A 22,147-nucleotide genomic window follows, 5' to 3' on the forward strand; every position below is an offset into this window, starting at 1 on the left:
TTTTGTACCTTTTCTTTTTCGCAACATTGTGATCATGATGATAGTGTTTAATTAATTGCACGTCAGTGTGGGAATGAAATATATTTTTATAATAACAGTTATTGTAGTAATGATGATGAATTTTAACTGAATAGACAATACAGAAGAATTATCCCCCGCCACAAAAATGTGGAAGGGGGATATAGGTTTGAGCTCCGCCCGTCTGTGCGTTCGACTGTCCAAGTTAAAGGGGACAGCTTTTGTCAGAAACTGTTCAAAATAGGATAACCTTGATGAAGTTCGAAAATGACAAGTGCACAATTATTTCTTCTGGAGTTATTGCCCATGTGCCTTTTTTTTACTCTGTTCATGGTATCTTCAAAGGGGACAGCTTTTCTTAGAAACTGTTTAAGATAGGATAATCAAATTTGGTGTGTGGCTTCAGGGTATCAATACCTTGATGGAGTTCGAAAATGAGAAGCATTCAAAGATTTTTTCCGGAGTTATTGCCCTTGATCTGTTTTTCTTTCATTTGGTCGAGTCATCTTCAAAGGGGACAGCTTTTCTTAGAAATTGTTTAAGATAGTAATTTTATATTCTAATGTAATAATATTTTCTTATGTATACATCTAAGTTAGATTTAGGACATTTAGGAAAAGGTTGTGAGTTATAATGAGAACCAATTTGGCCAGGGATGTTGATGACTGTCTTCTTGTTTTTTTTTTTTATGTAAATGTTCACAAGAAATTAACACAATCATGAGAATAAGTAATCTAGTCATGCAGTTAGATATCACAATAATAAGTAGACATAATAAAGGACAGTAAATGTATGTATCATTATTGGGATAGACAAGATCCAACATGTGATTGTTGAGTTTCCAGTGAAGAGTAAAATTGAGATTCAAACTTCTGGAAACAAACATCAGGAACTCAATAATTCTTTACATCCCATCACTTTAGTAAAGTATCTGTTTTTTTCCTCTTTTCATTACACCATGCTGTCCCACATGTATGATACTGTTGTTTTTCTTTTTTTTCAATCAGAGCTCTGACAAAAGTCAGACTTTAGAAAGATCACCTAGAGTATCTTGTGTTCAAGTAAATTAGTTGACTTAATTTGTGTTTGCAAACTTGCTGAAAGAATTTAAAAGGAAGTATAAATTGTACTGATTATTAGAGTTGCAGGTAGAGTTAAGAAATAATGCAAATCACATGTGAAATATTAATTCATTGTTGACATTATCTATTAAAGTCAAGATTCAAAGCGTTTGTTGTCCTGTGTACAGTAGAAAACGTGTTTCAATGTACAGTGAAATTCGTACTTTGCTGTCCACACTAAAGGCCATAAGGGTTAAAAAAAAAGATATTTTTAATTATTATTTATTATTATTAATAATAATAAAATAAAAATTGGGATACAAAGGGCAAAAAATATATATTTACATACTGTATTTGTGCAACTTCTGTGTAATATATATATATATATATATATATAGTCATGTGCATAGACAAGTACAGGCCCTACGCCAGTGGTTTCCAACCTTTTTTGGATCATGACCCCATTTCAATATCACAATTTTCTGACAACCCCACAGACATTTTTTTCTAGAATTAGTTTTTTGATCACGTTTGTTACAGTGATACAATGCAGAATTAGTGACAAATTGCGCCATCTCAGATATTTTTATACTGCATTTTATTTTAACTAGATTTATATTTGAAATACAGTTATATTGTACAGTTGTTAAAGATTGTGTTGTGTTTTAATTTAATAATAATATGAATTTAATAATTAAAAAGTACTAGACATTTCATTTCCAGGCAACCCCACATGGTGTCACGAGACACGACCACAAGGTTGACAATCCCTGGCCTACGCGCTGCAGCTTTAGACCTGCAAACATAATGGCCAAGCTTTTATCTCACTTCAGGTAAAAACTAACTAACTTGTTTCCCTCTTTCTCCTCTCTACAGTGTGTGGAGACATCCATGGGCAGTTCTTTGACCTGATGAAGCTGTTTGAAGTAGGAGGATCACCAGCATCCACACGCTACCTTTTCCTGGGAGACTATGTTGACAGAGGATATTTCAGTATTGAAGTGAGTTTTTTTTTTTTTTTTTTTTTTTTTTTTTAACCTTTTCTCATCAAGCCTTAATCAAGTATGATGCTCACCATGTGCTCCACTGAAGCTGTGTTTATTAATACATTTCTCAGAGAGTGTAGATCAAATCAGGCGGCAGATATTGGACTGGAAATGGGTATTTGCAATAACTTCAAATGTTGCGAGGATTGCAAATGTCAACGTAGCTCAAGGATATTTTCAGAGAAAAGATTTCATTATAGCAAAATACATGTATTTATACATGTCTCATGGCCTGAACCTTGGTTTTATTGATAGAATATATCTAAAACGAGTATGAAAGGCTTGTCCTTTGAAGGTTTGTCACCTCTTTTTCTTTGTTGCAAGCAGCTTGAAAATGCACATATAAATGTTTCATCATCAGCAAACAGCATAAGAGTTGCCCGTTCTACGCAATGAGATGAAACTTACTTTCTTTCTTCTATCTCTTCTGTCTTCCTTTTGTTCCAGTGTGTGCTGTACTTGTGGGCCTTAAAGATCCTTTATCCAAAAACACTGTTTTTGCTGCGTGGGAATCATGAATGTCGACATTTAACAGAGTATTTCACATTTAAGCAGGAATGTAAGTAATGTTTTTGGACTTTTCTTTTTTCTCTCTTTGATCCCCATTTGTGATCTGAAGCTGCTTTCAGAACTGAAAAAATCTTTCTAAAAGCTGTTAATTATGTTTCCCGATTCAGCCCTTGACCTCAAAACACTCACTTTAAAAGGCCCCTCTGGCCTTCTGCAGCATCCAGGCAGATTTTTTTTTTTTTTTTTGCCCTTCTTGATATTTACACATGTCAGAACTATTTCTGTTGGCCCCTGACGAGGGGAAGGAGAGGGGAGAAGAAAAAACAAGCAGAGTACTGTGAAATTGTGCTGTTTTTGAAAGTGTGTTTGGGAAGTTTTTGGCACCACAGAGAGCCTTTTCCGTCCCAGACTAGCACACTGGTCCAATGTTTAAGAGCGCTGATGTTTGACTTGGATGACTTTCTGTTCCCTGCCCTGTTTCCTCCCCCTCCCCCCCCATGACAGGTAGAATTAAGTATTCAGAGAGGGTGTATGACGCATGTATGGACGCCTTCGACTGCCTTCCCCTGGCTGCACTTATGAACCAGCAGTTCCTGTGTGTACACGGAGGACTATCTCCAGAAATCACAAATCTTGATGACATCAGGAAAGTATGTGTCACACAACAATATTCACCCTGATATTTTAGAAACGCATCACCTTTGGATCTGTTATTTCACTGTTTGACAGTATTTATGGCTTTCATAATCCCAGGGTTGGGGGTCAATTATAATCGTATGTGCGTAATTGGTAAATCATTACAATTTTGACATAAGTATATAATATTAATAAAAAAATATGTTGCTGTTGTAATCATAATTGAATTGTAATTGGGTTCAGAGAGCTGACGTAATTGTAATTGTCATGGAAATTCTATAAAAACTGTAATTTACAATGTAATTAAACACAAAACTGTGGAACCATGTTAAAGTTCTATAGCTTACACATACGTACTTAATTATTGAAATATGTTTCATATTAAGTTTACAGATTAAAAAAAAAAAAAATTTACTTTAGGGGTAAACTGACAAAAAAGGCTTAGACTCCCACACTCATGGATATTAAGCTTAACAAGGTAACCAAGAGATGAAAAACAAATTAGATGATAGATTATTGTTTTTATGTATTTTACAGCTGATTTTGGACATGGGTCAACACCGACCTGTTGTCATAATAGATGCTAACAGAAAGCAAACATAAGAGGAAGGTTAAGTTTTATGGGCTTATTAAACACTCAATAATTGTGATTAATTGTAATTGAACTTCAGAGATTGAGAATGTAATTGTAATTTACTTTTGGGGGAAACAATTATAATTGGGATTTTAATTGTAATTGGAAGAAATGCTAGTCCCTGTAATCATAATTGAGCATAGGTAATTGTCATTTTAAAATGTAATTGACCCCAACCCAGCACAATACAGATACTTAGTGGAATAATGAAGCTTTCTGTGTTTTCCAGATGGTTTTTGACATAAAAAATATTTAGAAAAATCTACAGCAGTACAGCAGGAAACGTTGCTTAGGATTTATCATTGGGATTGCACTCAAACCATGAGTTTTGTGCACCAGTCCGTTCCTTTCTACTGATTGTAACGTGTGGGTCCTACTTTTAAGCCAATTACTTCTAATAAATTAATTTTCTTGCTGCAAAGAGGGTGATTTCCTCCTTGTCCACAGTGCCATCCGTACAGTAATCCACAAGCATCTGTTTGAGAAATTGGCATCATTCCTTCCTCAAACAAAAAAACCCTCTTTCAATTTCTTGGCTTGAGAAAAACGACTTTTCAATTTTTAAAAATCTTGATTTTGAATGAGTTTTTAAAAGATGAACACTTGTTTTCCAAACATTGTTCTTTTTTCATACCATGACAACAATTAGGAAATGATCCAGGAGCCACGTGAGGCTGCTTCATTAATGACCATGGCTTCTGTAGCTCTCTAAACAGGAGCAAAATGTGTTTTATTCTGCAGCATCAGACTGACCAAAACCTGTTGAATATCTCCACAGCTAGACAGATTCAAAGAGCCTCCAGCATACGGGCCAATGTGCGATCTGCTGTGGTCTGACCCTCTGGAGGACTTTGGGAACGAGAAGAGCCAAGAGCACTTTACACACAACACAGTGCGAGGCTGCTCCTATTTCTACAGGTGGGCACTTTTTTTTTCCTCATACAAGTTTAATGAGCTCATATTTAAAGATAATGATTAGGTTGCAATAAATATCTGTTTTGCAATTGAAACCCATTTGGGTGTGAGCATTGTGAGCCTTGAAATGTCAGGCTTTCACTTTGAGAGTTAAAGGTATAGAGAAGGATTTTAAAGAAGTTTAAAAAAGAAATGCCCTCTCCACTTTTTGAAAAAATGCACATGCGCAACCCTCTACCTGCTCCCAAGAGGGAACGCCTATTAATCAAGTGCGAGAGAGCGTGCATGAGCCCAGATCTCCCCGTGAACAGCTCTGTTTGCAAGTTGGTGTCGGCATCGCTCATACAAGCTAGAGAATGGCGAGCTTCAGTAAATGGCTGAAACCGTAGTTCACGAGACACAGAAACACTTGTAAAGGTGCGTTCACACCGAACGCGACTGTAAAGGGTGAATTCACGCAGATGCTGCCGTCTCACTGTAGCGAGTGGGAGGGGCTGCTCCGCGGCTCTACAGACAGTGACGGCCGCGGGAGTTGTCGCTTGAAGTCGCTTAAAAAGTTAAAATCTTTCAACTTTGAGCGACCAGGTTGCGCTTGACCTTGTCGCTCAAATCACGCAAGACACGTTGCTTGAGGGGAGATGACTTGAGGTTGCGTCATTTATATTGATTTGAATGTAATCTAGTCTAGATTGACAATTAGGAAGACCAATATTCTAGATGATCCACCTAGAAGTGGAAGCCAAAATAACGTCCTCCACAATACCTTTAACAAAAGAGAAGCACGTTTTTCTAACCTAAAGCTGCTACCTACGATCTTTTTTTAATCGCATAAATCCACAGTATAGGCCTCATTGAACAATAAATCAAATAAGTTGAAATTGTCACTTGAAAGTTTGTTTTCATTTCCAAGTGAATAGTTTTTACTTCATTCTGATCTCATGGAGAACAAACTAGAACAAAAATCACTGTCCCCCTTTTGTATAGCAAAAAATGCAAGAAATCACCGTAAGAATGAAGTAAAAACACTTCTATGCATCTGTTTGCAAGACTCCACATCCCACAGTGCTATGCAGAAAATGTCAATAAAAGGAGTGTTTACATGGGCGATGAAAACAAACTTTGAAGTGGCAATTTCCACCTTTTAAGTCTTTATTTTGAGCAAATTATTGTTGAAAATTTGATCTATGAGGCCTACATTATGGATTTATCTAATAATCAAATTATCGTGGGTAGCAGCTTATTCTTTTTTAAAGAATTAAAAAAAAAAAAAAGGGCATAAAATATCAAATGTATAAAAATATAATAGAAAAACTTTATATTTATGGTGAGGTCTGAAGTTGTTGAAAAGATCGGATGTGAAAAAAGTAGGGAAAAAATATTTATATATGACATTTTGAAGACACTTTTTTGAAAGGTTGCATTTTGGTACCTAAGCTCAAAGAGTGTATTTTTTTTCAAAGGTGCCCCGAGGGTTAAGAAAGTTTTGCAAAATGTTTAGAATATTTGAATGCATAATCGATGAATCCGAAAGCTTCTCTTTAGCCTCTTGTTATTTCTGTGCCTTTGTGGCGAGGAAGGGAGGAAACATGGCATTTTTTAGAGCAAATCCCTCCTTAGACTGCCGCCAGTATTTATGTAAGCCACATTACCTTCAATCGCGCTGAGTAACCGGACAAATAGAGAAAATGCTGGGAGCGAGCAGCTTGCTCTGTCACAAAATGTAATGAACTGGCACATTACCACGAGGCTCAGTCCTGTCTCTAAATGTGCTCAGCACTCCCACTGCTCATTAAGGCCTGAACGATGCTTACTTGGCCTGAGCGTGCCTTGAGCAAGCCAGCAGAAGTAGACTGAAAAGTCCACGGGCTCCTAATGTGTTTTTTCCCATTTTTTTCTTTTGAGGAGCAGGTGCTTCATATCTACAGACTTAATGACATTTTAATGTCTATGCTTAGAACGTCCATCTCAGTGTTGTTGGAGAGGACAGATTCTTAATAATTACATTGCAGCTAATCAAATTGCTTAATGTTGAATGATAGTTTTCCCACTTGTGTCTTGCCATATTTTTGCTCCTTTTAATTCTTTTTTTCCTACAATACTCCCATTTCTTCCACTTCTCAATCAAATTTCAAAGCCTTTTCTGCACATTGTTTTCCACTTTCAAGACATTCAGCACGTATAAACCCTTTCCACCACTTTTCCCACCTGATGTCGCATATGTTGAACCACTATTGTTGCTTATAACCTCTTTTCACCATATTTCATGCTTATTTTTACCAATTTAAGCAGATTGATGACTTGTCATGCCTATTATTTGCCAGTAAAAGTTCCAGCGAGATTCATTTTGTCTTCTTTTTTGAACAGTATGTTAAGTTTAGGTTTAGTTTATTCAGACAAGGTTTTTCAAGAATTTTTTATCTTCTGACATGTTTCGACTGTCGACTGTCAGTCTTCGTCAGAGGAGTTATGTTGATTACCTTTGATGGTTCCTTTGAAGTTTCACTTGACTTCCATTCCATGTAATAGAAGACTGGCAGTTTAGAGTCGAAAAACATGTGGGCAGATAAACATTTCCTGAAAAACCTTGTCTGAATAAATTAAACCTCAACTTAAAGGAGCATAGGTCAGGATTTGTGAAATAATAAACATACATTTTAAGTCTTTTAATGCTAATGGTTGATGAAACGCTCAAGTAAAGAGAATAAGCCCACACACATTTCTCCCATTGCCTTGAACAGATGTTGTGATACATTTTGTACTGCTGGTCTGGGTTCAAATTTCCCGCACAGTTCTGTAGGTGTGAATTCTGTAGGTGTGAAGTAAAATGACGCTGGTGTACGTTCTCGACGGTTTGGAAATGAACTGGAAATAAAGAAGAAGGAGAAGAAGAAGACGACTTGGAGACTAATAGAAGACAAGCATGGTGGACTAAACTACTGTTTGGTTCCACAGATGAATGCAGAGGCATGTGCACAGGTCTTGCACTCAACAGTCACATGAACGGCGAGAATATAAATAACCGTGTCATAGTTGGTGTGCAGATCATGCTGCATTTTCTCGTCTGAGTCCGACCCAACAGTGAAAGCCTCATTTTTTTTTTCTCAAAGAAATTACATGTTTGTTTGTTTTAGTGGTAAGCATCGAAAGTGAAACATAAACAGGGACGCAGTGCACGCAAGAGACCCATCGGATCTATTTATATAATTCATGCATCAAAGATAAGGATAATCCATGTTGTTGTGCAGAAAAAAAAAGGAATGTTTCAATGGTGCATTACTTTATAATTGTCCTCCTCTGCTCCATTCTCAAACGACACTATGTGACCGAACCCAAACACAAGTTCTAAATATCTGTCCGAACCCAACTCGTCCAGTGCCGTCGGGTCCCGTGTTACTGTGGCGGCTTGGTTGATGACTGCAGTTACCATAACCACCGTGGTGTAGCTATGTAGTCTAATTTTTAGATCTTGCCCTATGCTCCTTTAACATACTGTTCAAAAAATTAGAGACAAGGAATTTCGCTGGAACTATTACATGGAAGTCAAGTGAAACTTCAAAGGAGCCATCAAAGGCAATCAACAGAACTCCTCTGACAAAGACTGGCAGTCAAAACATGTCGAGAGATAAAAATTCCTGAAAACCAGTTGCCAGTTTAAACTAATTGTTCCTACTTTTTATATTACATTACCCCAACCCCCCCCATTTGTGCCACTTTTAAGCCAATGGCTCAATGTTGAATGAAAGTTTTCCCACTCATGTCGTCTTTTATCTGAACATATGTCCCCTTTTTTTCTCCCTACGACCACATATTTAACAGTTAGTGTTAGCTGACCTTCTGCCATTTGGTCCAAATTCCTCTGGAGTCTTGTTTTCATCAGTGTCCTCTGCTTCATCTGCCCAGGGGACGGCGGCTAATTGGCATCACACTGGCTCTCAGGATTTATGGGACAGTTTGAGCCCGACTGACAGAAAGCCATTTCTCAACACCCCCCTCCCAAAAAAAAAAGAACCCCATCAGTCTCTTTGTTGCTTCTGTCTCACAGCAAACCAATATTTCCTGCACAGCCACAGGCACGCTCGTAACACTTTTACCAACGTAACTCGGGCATGAAATTGCACGTGTTTCAAGTACGGATGCTTTTATTATTGCTTCCGCTGGGCAATGTAGATTTGCCAGCCTGAAGTGATTTTTCACACATCTTTAATCATTGCTGTTTGTCCACAGCTATTAAAGATAAAAGCTTTGGTTTCCTTTTTTATAATGTCGTGTTTTTTAGCACAAAGTGTTGCTTATGCAAGCTGATTATCTTGCCTAAGTATTGACGGTGTCCAAAGAGCCACATTACATCTGTGGCCTTTGTCACACAGATGGGGGAATAATCTAAACATAGCACACAAACTGCCCACAAACACATCACCACATGGCACGTTTGTGCCTCAGCCGTTGGCTATAAAGCGAGAAAAGAAAAACATTTATTTCTAAATGTTTCATCTTCAATTTAGAAACACAAACATTTTTTATTTCTTACTTAGCATCTGCTTACTCTGCTTGCCACAAACCCCTCCCCCAAAGCAGATGATCATCAGCAATGCATGGGTTTTTGTAATTTGTTTGCAGCTATATCAGTTATAAACCTTTTCTAGTGCACTCATTTTCAATAAGCATTGTATCAGATCAGCATGCTGACAAACAAATTACAATTTAAAAAGACTTTTCTTAATATCTCAGAGCCTGCAACTCAAATATTTTGCATTTGGGGACAGATCTGCATAGGCATTTGTTACATTTCAAGCTCAGTGGATTTGAATCTTCACTGAGATGAATCATGGCTGAAAGACGGTGTTTAAACGTGCAGGTTTTGTTTTAATGCTTGGCTGAGGAAATTGTAAATGTTGGATTTTAATGCAGAATATGAGTGCACAGAGGTGTTACAGCAGGATTACGCAAGTTGCAGTATAAAATCTTTATCTATGGACATTATATTGGTTCATTCAGATAAAAACTAAATCAGAAATAGGAGGGAAATTGCTTTTATTACAGTGGCTACAGTAAAGTAAAAGTAAAGATAAAAACATAGTGACCAAGACAATAATTACAGTATATAACACAATAATAATGATTAAATATTAAATAAGGATTCATCAGGATTAAAATCAAAATGCTTAATTGAAATATTTTTACGGGGTTAATTTCTTCTTGAAATACCTCCGGTTAAAAGACAACAGAACACAAATTGTTTGCGGGCGATATCACTGTTTTTTGATGATGGAAACCTTGGAGTGAGGACTCAAGCCTGAAGCAGATTATTTAGTCTGCACTCAGACATTTGGCGTTGTCGTCAGACCAAAGAATGTGCTCACAGCCTATACTGCTGACCTTGAAATTAGCTGTGAATGGCTGAGTTTCTTGGTGCAATGCTAGTATGACATCAGCACAAGTAGAAAAACAGATGGCATCTTGTCTCTACAATCACAAAAAAAAAAAGTCATGATTTTTATTTTGTTTTCGCAGGTTTTACAAATCAAATGAGATTCAAAGCACATTAAATGAATGGAAATATTTTTAGATTTGAAATTATTGGCAAATGGACAGTGCTATGCTGGCGAAAGGAAACGGTGCAGAAGCTTGTTGGCACTTAATTGCACCAACAAGTGTTCACAGACTGAATGCTCATCAAGAGGCCATATCAACCCCATTCCTGATGTCTCCTGACATCATTGGAATGCTGACAGTCCGTTTGCTTCACCTCTGGAAGCCTTAGTGGGTGTTGATTTGTGTCACAACGTATATATTTAGCCTTCTCAAACAAGTCTGGGTCCAGCCACACCTTGGATCAGGGGTTCTCAACCTTGGAGTCAAAACACGCGAGACACTGTGAGGGGGTCACCAGATGCCTTCAAGAAATTAAGAATATTTTTTGAACAAATTGTGCCCATTTTTGCATATTTTTACCCTTTTCTTGCAACTACACCAAACTTGCCATATTTTAACCTATTTTCATCACTTTTTCTTGCCCTATTTTTGCTTCTTTTAATGCATTTTTGGTACATTACTCCCATTTCTGCCACTTTTCTGCACAATTTTCCCACTCTTAAAACATTTTCGTCCCTTATAAATCCTTTCCACCACTTTTCCCACTCATGTCGCGTATGTTGACCGATTATTTTCAATTTTAACTTCTTTTCACCATATTTCATGCTTATTTTTGCGAATTTAACTATTATCATTAACCATTTGACACGCCCATTATTTGCCAGTTTAAACAAATTGTTCTTAGTTCCTAGTTTTTCAATTACATTACCCCAACCACCCCGCCCCCCATTTCTGTCAATTTTATGCCAATATTGACACTTTGAACCCTTTTTACCATTTTTTTTCTGTCCATTTTTTTGGCCACTTTTAACCCATTTTATTTTTGATTAAAATAAGGATATACGTCTTTAAGATGACTATATACTATGGCCCAAAAATAAATAATACACTTCCTGGATAACAGTGGATATTATTCAGATAAATAAATAAATGTGTTTATCACAGATTTATAGAACAATGGACCATCATTTTGCTGACTTTATGGATGGGCCCCAAAAATCTCTCCCCTTTATTCCCACTTATAGATGGCCCTGTCTCCACATGACTGTTCTTCAATGTTCATGTCTGTGTTCAACCACCTTCAGGTGCAGTGGGGGTCCCCGGTCTCTGGAACCTTTATTTTGGGGGTCACGGGCTGAAAGGGTTGAGAATCATTGCTTTAGATAATCACTTTAGTTTTTGCCTTGCACTGTGACATTCATGCCTTTTGTGATTTAATATAATAAGGTATTCCTGCATAAAATAATTTTGCAATGACACAGCAAAGAAAATAAACCCTTGAATCAAGGTCTTTTTTTTTTTATTCTACGCCCTCCTACAGCCAAGCCTTTCACACGTTAAGCAGCAGTTTTGCCGCTCATTCATTGCAAGCTGTCAGTCATTTAGTTCATTAAAAGCACCCCATGGTTCATAATTTTTCTCAGTATTCCCTGGGGTTTTAATCATCTTTGGTTGATGCACTTCTCTGATATGTGATGGTAATTGTGAAATTTGAGATCGAGAGGTTTCCAGAGATATTCTCAATGATTTCTGTCTGATTTTTTTTTATTACTGTAAAAAGTCTTAGCTTGGGGTTTGGGACAGTTTCCATAAAACATCTGAACAAGTTAAAATCTTCATTAAAACTCACAACCTGTTGTTTTGGTTTTGTTTGACCTTCTTTGGGTTTTATTTTTACAATTGATCTCAACATTTATGGTGAATTACACCCACTTATCTGTTATTATAACAGCTTGTATAATGGTTTTCAACATCATGAGTTGTTTTTATATGCCACACCTTTGCTAATAATGGCTTTTAAAATGTGTAAAGCACATTATTTCATGTTAAAATGATTCCCCTCGAGTGTCTTTTCAACATATGTTTTAAAGTGATTCTAAATGAGCTGCAGTTGTTTTCAAAACTGGCTTCAAAGTCAAATTTATGCCAGGGTTGCTTGTTTCTTTTAGCCCCGATCAATACGGCCACGACTTATTTTGTTATTTCTATTGATTATCTTTCTTGGTTTTAACTGTGACTTTTTACTGATGTATGACTAATTCAATGTCTTTTTTTTTTTTTACTCAACAGCTACCCTGCGGTTTGTGACTTTCTACATCACAATAACTTATTATCTATCATCCGGGCCCATGAAGCGCAGGATGCTGGGTAAGTGTTATGGCATTTTGTCTTTTTTTGCCAGCGCGCTGTCACATAGCAGAGTGACTCAGCCTGGGTGTTTAATAAAAAGCTTTCAGGATGTCTGGGGCTTTTCTTCAGCCTGTCAGAACTGTAGGTCTGGGGAGTCTGCAAAGCAAAAAATGAATTCAGCATAAGTGAGCTGACCAGATGTGATGAAGAGTAAAAGATTTGGTACAGTTATCCTTAAAACACTTAAAAAAAAAAAGTATCTTGTGTTTTTCTAAGGTGACGATACATCCGGATTTACCCAGCGATATCCTCTTTTTACATATTGTCCAGACCGTCCTGCCGAATTTTATAAATAGATCAAATTGTCTGGGTTTCCCAGGGACCCTGAACGCATCTACGTTAATTTAAAAGACTGTAGCTCAAATTCCAGTTTCTGAAAGCTAAGGAGTTGCTCTTTACAGTATCATCATGTCATTACAGTAATCTTGCTCACACGTGGCAGAATCAATAAAGATGCCGCTTTGTTTTGACGAAATCGTCAGACACACAGCAGAGAGAAGAGAACGACTGAAAAAGACCAAATACCTGTGGATTTAATTAAAAAAGTCTGTGGGGAAATCCCTCCTGGATGATAAAACCTCCATGGAGGCTCAGAGAAACTTATCCTATAGGAAGTCAAGGTCACAGTTATTTATTAGAGTGTATATTTAATGATTATTTAATGTTCTGTTAGCCTTGGGGTTTTTTGTTATAGTTTTTCATTTCTAGGAGATGTTTCACCTTGTTTCAATGATTGAGAGATTTATATGAGATTTTTTAAGGACAGATTGTTCGTTATCATGCATAATAAAGGTGATTGACTTGAGTCATCACTGATTTCAGATTGTTTTTAAGTCTTTGTTATGAAGAGAAAAAATAATTTTTAAACCTTATGGACAATAATAACTTATTTATAGTGCTGTCAATAGATTAAAATATTGTGTGATTATTTAATTATGCTCTGTGATTAACTAATCTAATTAATCTGTTTTTTAATCTCACCTAAAAATTGCTGAGAAACACCCTCGATTTGAGGTATTTTGATTTAAATTACATTATTGTGGCAGATCAAAACATTTATGTATAACAAAGTGGCTTTATAAAGTCATGTATTGTTTGTTTTTAACAGACTTGAACCATTTCCATTTCACTGTATGTGAGACTAGACCCAAAAGCTGCTGACACCTTTAGTTTAGACCATCAGGGGGAAATATTGATGTACTTTAGTCAATCTACAAATAATAGAAAATACAAATGAAATAAAACATCAGGTTTATATGAAGTGCTATAAGTTAGCACATCATAAACAGTAAGAACACTTTTATGATCAAAACAATTAATGAACACTGAACTTGTTTTTTTCTCTCTTTCAGATAATATATAATAAAACAGACCCATCAATCACAGTGTTGTAAATTAGCACATCAAAAATAAAATATTGTTCATCACAAAATACAGTACTGTAATAACATCAAGTCATCACCACATCCTTTACCACCGATAGTGGTCGACTGTCCACTACAATGGTTTATCCACTGACTTTGTTCATTTGTCACTCATGGACTTATTCATTTTGGCTCTGAACCCTGTCTTCTTGTCCAGTGTGTACTGGCCACTTGTTCTAGTGTAGTGTCCGTAGGACAGCTGTCTGTGCTAGCTGCTACATAGTTAGCATTGAGGTGGCATGGAGGCTAGAAGAGCTCTGGTGATCAACAAATTCTTTCTTGCACAATTTGCACACAACTGGGCTTTAGTTTTCCATCCAGTGTTTTTTACTGAAATTAATACCCACAGAGACTTCTCCGCAGGTTCTGTCATTGTAACCGGTGCATCAGTATTATGGGTATACAGGAAACGCGTGCAATGAGAGAGTTTCTGCGCTGTTTGGGGCGCAAAAAAAAGAAGCGATTAAAGCGATACATTTTTTTAGCATGTCATTTTTTCCTGTAATTAATTAATCGCAATTAACGCATTAAAGTGAAAGCCCTACTGGTAACACTTTATAATAACTATCCGTTATAAGTAGTTATTAAATCATTAATAAACTGTTAGTTAATGAGTTGTAAATTGCTTGTTGAGTATTTGCTAACAGTTTGTTAAGGATTTATAACTGTGCCTTGTAGATAGTTAATAGATAACTTACAAGCTGTTAGTTAACAATTTATAAATTACATGTTAACTGTATGTTAATGATTTACAACTATACTTTATAAATTAGTAATAGATCATGAATTAGCCATTAGTAAACTACTTACTAATGACTTGTTAAGTGTCAGTTAAAACTTTATATACATTATTGGGACGTTATTCTAAAGTTGCAACTATTCCTCATTTACTAACAGCTAGTTAATGAGGAATAGTTGCAACTTTAGAATAACGTCCCAATAACATATATAAGCTAATTACTAATACTAAAATGATGTATTGCTCACACTTTACACCTCTGTTATTAATAGTTTGTTAACCATTTGCTAATAACAATGAAACTTTGTACAACAGCAAATGGATGGAACAAGTTCAAGGTACAGAAATCTGATGTGATATTTAAAATAGCACATTTTTTAACCTCAGCCTTGTCACACCCATAGGCTTTTCTGCTGCTGTATTTTACCAAAGAAACACCACAGGTGAAATTGTTATTGATAACATTGTTGTGTTTAATGTTTTCAAACCACAAATTAAATACAACACAAACTAAGCCATTGCATGGCAGAACAGCAGTATACAACAGTATAAAACAATATAGTACTTTTTGTGCTAAACACTGGGGTAATAGAATTTTAAAGGGACATTTAATGTCCAAACATCACAGCAATGTCATGGATTATCCGTCCTAATGGCCCTTTGCGATGCTTACGGGCAAGCCACTCATGCCATTCAATAACTTTGAGATGTTCTACCAGTAACTCCTCTGTACGATTCCCCCTGAGTCTCCACACATTTTCCTTGACTGTTCTCCAGGCCCTCTCTATATGTTGAGTATGTGCACCTGTTTGGGCATCAACATAGGACACACTGTGATTGACAGTGAAATGGGTGTAACCAAGCTGAGGTAGAGCATTTCTATAAGCCCGCCACTCATCACTTATTATTGTAGATCCCACTTTAACATGGTGAGCTATAAGTGGCACCAGATCTCTCCTTCTTCTTCTCTCAACTAAGCGAAGAACAGGCTTTGCATGTCTTCTCTCTCTCATGTTCACACCGAGCATCCCAAACACCCACTTCTTCCTCTTCCAGCCACCAGCCATTCGTCCCCGTCCGTACTGTCAAAAACATAAAATATGTGTAATTACTTTTCTATAAACAAAATGAATCATTTGTCATTCATTGGTAATTTGCATTGCTATTTCAATAAAAGTGCCTGCCTTTCTTTTGTGCCTGAAGTGGCTCTCATCAATGGTGACAAACTGCTGCTGTCCCCCAATGTACTGGCCTCTGGCTTGTTGATATCTGTCCATCGCAGTAGTACACACATCTCGCAGCTTTTGGGCCATCTTGGACAGTGTTGCTGAGCTTCCAGAAATGTCATCACTGATCATGTCCACTTGACGTAGACGCAGGCCTTGTGCAAATCTGATAGAAAAAGTGTATAATATACCAGAGTTATTTTGATAGTTTTGGTTTGATACATAAAATGTGCAACTACTGCAACCTAGGATATGAAAATTGTCCACTAATGTGTAAGACAAAAATAACAATAATGATTGGAAATATGTTTTGTGGGATTTGCTGTGACAATGTTTTTTTGCGGTCTATGGTCAATACATTTGGTACTAATAATACTGTAGAATATTTGTAAAATCCTATTTCTAATGTTAACAGCCAGAGCCACTAGATTAAGAGAGCCAATAGTCATCGAGCTTCAAGAGGCAGGGTCAGATACTCATGTTACTCAATCAGGCCTAATGCTGAACCACACAGCATCCCATGAGTAACAGCAAATAAACACATTTCCGAAATTAAACCGTTAGGAATTCAAGCCAAAAATTACACCTTATAGCAAATAAATCACAAAAGTTAAACAACTCCAAGCACCTATGTTATCATCATGAGTCAAGAGATGTTCCATAATATTACAATCACAATTTACTACATAGTCACCAGTTATTGTTTATGACAACATAGTTAGACAGTATATCATCATAGACAGAATACAATCATATAGCGATCCCATAGCGTACCTGTACACAAAGCGCATCCAGTTGAAGAGGGAGACCTTTGACTTGCTGAATAAAGATTTGTGTCTAATCGACCTTTTCAGTTTCTTCCCTCTGTGGTTGTTGTGTTTGCAAACCCTGAAGAAGGTAAATACAAATAAAAATAAGAATGACACAGGCCAGGGTAGTAGCTAGAGCAGTGATTTTATAACATTTTCATGTCAAGGACCCCCAAACTAATGTGTATTTGGCCGGGGACCCCATCTGAAAATATGTTGTGCCAGGAACCCCCATAAAATGTATTAAAATTATTTTAATAACATTTTTTTTTTTAAAAAATAGCAAAATACTGTAAAAAGCAGATCTATAACCTCACAACGTTTTGACATGTAGTGCAGTGCACTTCTAGAAATAAATATTTAAACACGAATTATGATATATTGGGCACTCTTTACAATTAAATAGATTTTATTTTCATTTTAATTCTCGACCAAAATACCTACATTACGTTGTCATTTCATCCAATAAAAAAAAAAAAAAAACTTACCATGCGTAGTAGTCCACACAAACGGATTCCTTTAATTTCATCTTGTGTTTGCATTTTTGGCATCGCATCCGTCTTCTTAGAAGCTTTTTCTCCTGCAGCCATTTGATCATTTTCCTGTGTCTTCTTTTAGACTTAGTTCTGCTTTCAACAAGCTCTCTTAGCTCAGTGGCTAAACCAGGCATTATTACTATATGACGTTTGATTAGGATTGCAACCTATTTTCTTATCCTTTTCACACACCTCACACAACCTTCCCGAGTTTCTGTGACTGACTCCCGCCAGATTACATGTTTGAATTGTATCATGGGCCATGGGCGACAAGGGGGTGAAACAAACCAATCACAATTGGATTTACGTGTTGGAGGAGGAGCCATCCGGCCTCGACAACCTAGACAGACACGCCCACCCTTCGATCACTCAGCAAGTTTGTTTTTGGATGAATAGCCAGATGCTAATCGTTACCGCAGCCCACGTTAGCACTGAATAGACAAAATGAATACACGGTCTTATAAAACATCAGACACCAGTGTTCCCAGCGGCAGTGGCGATGCGCAAAAAACCGAAATGAATCCAGGTACTTTTGGGAGAAAGAGAAAGAAGTCAACAGCGGGTAATAGCACAATGAAAACTACACCTGTGGACCACGCTGTGCACATGGACGACAATGACGACGGTAAGCAAGATTGTGTGTTATCTTTTCATTAAAAATGTCTGCTTAGGATAATACGGGTTGATAATTGTTCTACATAATTAAACTAGTTTGATACATTGCTGAGTGAATAATTTTTGTGCGTGCGCACATGTTTACGTGCTTGCCAAAAATAGAAGATTTATGTGTCCATTAATATATCTACATTTGCTGGTGATGAATTAAAGTTAAACAATTACTGTATGTTGACTCTTAGATTATCCTTTATTTTATCCCACCGTGAGTGAATTCACATGTTACAGCTGCCAAAGACAAAAAAAAGCAAGCAAACAATAAATCTAAATACAGAAGAGAAAAAAAATAAGGCAATAATAAAATATACAATAAAAAGAAAAAGAAAAAAACAATAAATAAATAATAGATGTTGTTCAAGATAACAGTACAGAAAAAAAAATTGAACAATTGGTAACTGTGTTTTTACAATGAGGATGAATAATATTAGTAATATTTAGAGAGTAGAGCCTGTTGCTTATTTTATTTTACCTTCACCTGGTTTATAATCAGTTTTTTTTTTATTCTCTATCATATCATTCAGATACTGAGGCAACTCTCGCTCCAACAGCATTTTTAAATGTTAAGAAGAACCATCTCCTTAAGAAGAAGAAGCACACTGCTACAGAAAAAACAAGTGACCTGACCAAGGAGAGATACTCCCTCCTCCAACAACTTGGCAAAAGTAAGTAGACCTAAGGTTTTCTGAGAAAAACACGTTTGCTCACCTGACAGTGATGTTTGGGTGTTTTGTAAAATATATATACAACTGAGTGGAAGGATGGCCGACATTTGACAGTGACAAGAACTTCATCTGCATGAGTGTGTTATTACTCAAACAATACACATGTACAATTTATACCTGGAAGATAATATCTGTAGCATTGATTGACAAAAGTAGACACATTGGGGTGGCTGTGGATCAGGAGGTAGAGTTGGAAAATTGGTAGTTGGATTCCCAGCTCCTCCATTACACATGTCGATGTGTCCTTGGGCAAGTCATTTAAGTCCAAATTGCCCCCACTGTTGTGCCATTATTGTATGAATGAAATATATAATGTAAAAGTGCTTTGGGTGCTGCAACGACGAGAAAGGTGCTATACAAGCAGAGTCCATTCGCCAATTAACATTTGATAAATGGCAAAAGCTATTGATAATAATGTTTGTGAGTTGACTTGTATCACCATTCTGAGTAATACATTCTGTTTTGTATTGGACTTTCTATTTTGTTGTAGATGCAGATGACAGCGGGACAATTGACACATCTTCCTCGGCCACCTCGACTCCTGATGCATCTTCTTTCGCTTCATCCTCCAGCCCATCCAACTCCTCTTCATCGAGCTCCTCCTCTACTGATTCCTCTGATTCGGACAAGAAATCAAAGAAAAGACGCAAGAAGAAAAAAAAGCACCACCACCAGAGTCACAAAAAAAAAGATAAGAGGAAGAAAAAAGGGAGGAAAAAGGAGCAGCATGGAAAACAAAGAGGTAAATGCAAAGAGAGGAGGGATGCAATTAGGCTTCTTCCCTCATGTGTATCAGGCATGTACATAGAGTGTACATATATACGTGTGTATATATATATACACACTATTCACAGACAGGAGGAAGTACAATTTTCCAAAATGTACTTCCTGGTGGATATATTATCTTGGACCGTCCAATTGCTCCGTGTCCATGTAATCATTATTTTTTTTCAAACAATTTGTATCTGCGTGTGTGTTTCCTTGTGTTGTGTTTATTATACTTAACTATATTTCTATTTTTTTCAGCACGTCATCCTAAGGAGGTCGTCAAGAGATACCAGAAAGTCCTTAAGGCATACAAGAAAGAAAGAAAGCTGAGTGCGGCATATAGAAAAGTTGGTGTTGACCGAAACACCGTCGCCACCAATGCCCCAATATGTGAGCTGGCTGTTGTGGCCCCGGAGAAATACAAAGAGTTGTTGTTTGCTCATACCCCACAGCAACGACTGCAGGACTTTGCAAAAAAATGTCTGGAAGTGTTAATGAATGATCCAAATCTTTTAAGGGATGTTGAACATCAAAAGAAAAAGGGGAAACTGATTCCTCTGTCTAAGAAAGCTTAGGTCTGATGTCACTGTAGCATGGTGCCATAGAGCAGTTTGTTTGTAGCTCGGGTGAAGGCCTGGTTCACTAAGTATTGAGGGTCTAAGTTGTGCTAAGACATATCTTGTTATTGTGTTTTGTTTTTATGTCTGGATAATCCATACTGTTGTATACTGCTGTTCTGCCATGCAATGGCTTAGTTTGTGTTGTATTTAATTTGTGGTTTGAAAACATTAAACACAACAATGTTATCAATAACAATTTCACCTGTGGTGTTTCTTTGGTAAAATACAGCAGCAGAAAAGCCTATGGATGTGACAAGGCTGAGGTTAAAAAATGTGCTATTTTAAATATCACATCAGATTTCTGTACCTTGAACTTGTTCCATCCATTTGCTGTTGTACAAAGTTTCATTGTTATTAGCAAATGGTTAACAAACTATTAATAACAGAGGTGTAAAGTGTGAGCAATACATCATTTTAGTATTAGTAATTAGCTTATATATGTTATTGGGACGTTATTCTAAAGTTGCAACTATTCCTCATTAACTAGCTGTTAGTAAATGAGGAATAGTTGCAACTTTAGAATAACGTCCCAATAATGTATATAAAGTTTTAACTGACACTTAACAAGTCATTAGTAAGTAGTTTACTAATGGCTAATTCATGATCTATTACTAATTTATAAAGTATAGTTGTAAATCATTAACATACAGTTAACATATAATTTATAAATTGTTAACTAACAGCTTGTAAGTTATCTATTAACTATCTACAAGGCACAGTTATAAATCCTTAACAAACTGTTAGCAAATACTCAACAAGCAATTTACAACTCATTAACTAACAGTTTATTAATGATTTAATAACTACTTATAATGGATAGTTATTATAAAGTGTTACCTTTTGCTGTTACAAACTAGATTAAAGAAAACGTTAAGCACTGAATATGCCGGGGTCGGCCCAAGTGTTTCGTCTTTTTTGGAAATCAAAATATGGTCACCCTAGTTTTTGTATTATGAAAATGGGATTTTAGGTTTAGATTCAGTTATTTTGAAAGAAGGTCCTGTGAGTTATCATGTATGTCTCAGTGGAATTATCTTTATAAGTAAAGGTAACATTTAACTTGATAACAACATTTAAAAGTTTGCTGGAGGTAAAATTGACCCATCAGGGCCTCTGGAGGTCTTAGATTGTTTTTGGTTGTATCCTTCCTTCAGGTTTTTTGTGAGATGCAGAGGGATGGATGTTTTGGGGTTACGGTGGTGGTAGGAGGTCCAGACCAAAGTTGTTTTTCATTTCACTCCCACACTCTGCTCACAGGGGGCACCGTAGCATATCTCAGAAGGCATTTGTGCCTCATGACACTTCAGACCACACATGTAATTAAAGTGTGTCTCTTGGCTGCATTTGTTTTCTTTGCTCATTGTCATACAAATAAAATACATTGTAAATAAATCATTGAAATGAGACTTAAATGATCTAAAGGCTGAAGCTCTTGTTAAATACTCTGAAAACAAATATATATTCAAAGAGAAGCAGATAAACAATGTTAAGGATGATAAGTTTATTTACTGTGATGAAATTTTGATAAGTGTGTTTCATTTGTGTAACACTGGGATTTATCCCTTTGGGAATGTGTCCCCTTTGGTCCTAGACTGCTGTGAGACGCAAACCCTTGGCCACAGAGCAACAACAAAAATAAACCAGCCTGAAGAATTCCTAATGATTGACTCATTAACACATTTAAGATTGAGTGATTTTTCTCTTTGGGTTTATTTTCGCCAGATATCGCATGTACAGAAAGAGTCAGACCACAGGCTTCCCATCCCTTATCACCATCTTCTCAGCACCTAACTATCTAGACGTCTACAACAACAAAGGTAAGGACGACTCGGTGACTCAATATCAATCTCCAGAGGTGTGAAAGTGGAGTCCCACAGGGTTATAATGGCACTTGGGGACACATCACATTCAGAGACAACTGGTTAAAGGGCTGTGGCTCAGCAACTCGTCTTGATTTCAATGACAACCAAGGTATTTATGTTGCTTTAAGATGTAAGGGTTGTTGGGAAATTTAGCAACGGGCAAC

The 22,147-nt window shown here is 36.7% G+C and overlaps 1 protein-coding gene across 6 annotated transcripts in view; it reads left to right on the top strand.

The window, feature by feature from the left end:
* LOC114480086 (serine/threonine-protein phosphatase 2B catalytic subunit alpha isoform) overlaps positions 1-22,147 on the top strand; it is a 100,599-nt gene that overhangs the window by 50,556 nt on the left and 27,896 nt on the right. For all 6 annotated transcript variants that reach the window (XM_028473900.1, XM_028473901.1, XM_028473904.1 and 3 more), the window contains exons 3-8: positions 1,956-2,080; positions 2,573-2,684; positions 3,140-3,285; positions 4,684-4,823; positions 12,483-12,560; positions 21,844-21,938. In XM_028473900.1, coding sequence (XP_028329701.1) covers positions 1,956-2,080; positions 2,573-2,684; positions 3,140-3,285; positions 4,684-4,823; positions 12,483-12,560; positions 21,844-21,938 — 696 coding nt within the window. The remainder of the gene's footprint in view (positions 1-1,955; positions 2,081-2,572; positions 2,685-3,139; positions 3,286-4,683; positions 4,824-12,482; positions 12,561-21,843; positions 21,939-22,147) is intronic.

This window comes from Gouania willdenowi, chromosome 18, assembly GCF_900634775.1.
Source record: "Gouania willdenowi chromosome 18, fGouWil2.1, whole genome shotgun sequence".
NCBI lineage: Eukaryota > Metazoa > Chordata > Actinopteri > Blenniiformes > Gobiesocidae > Gouania > Gouania willdenowi.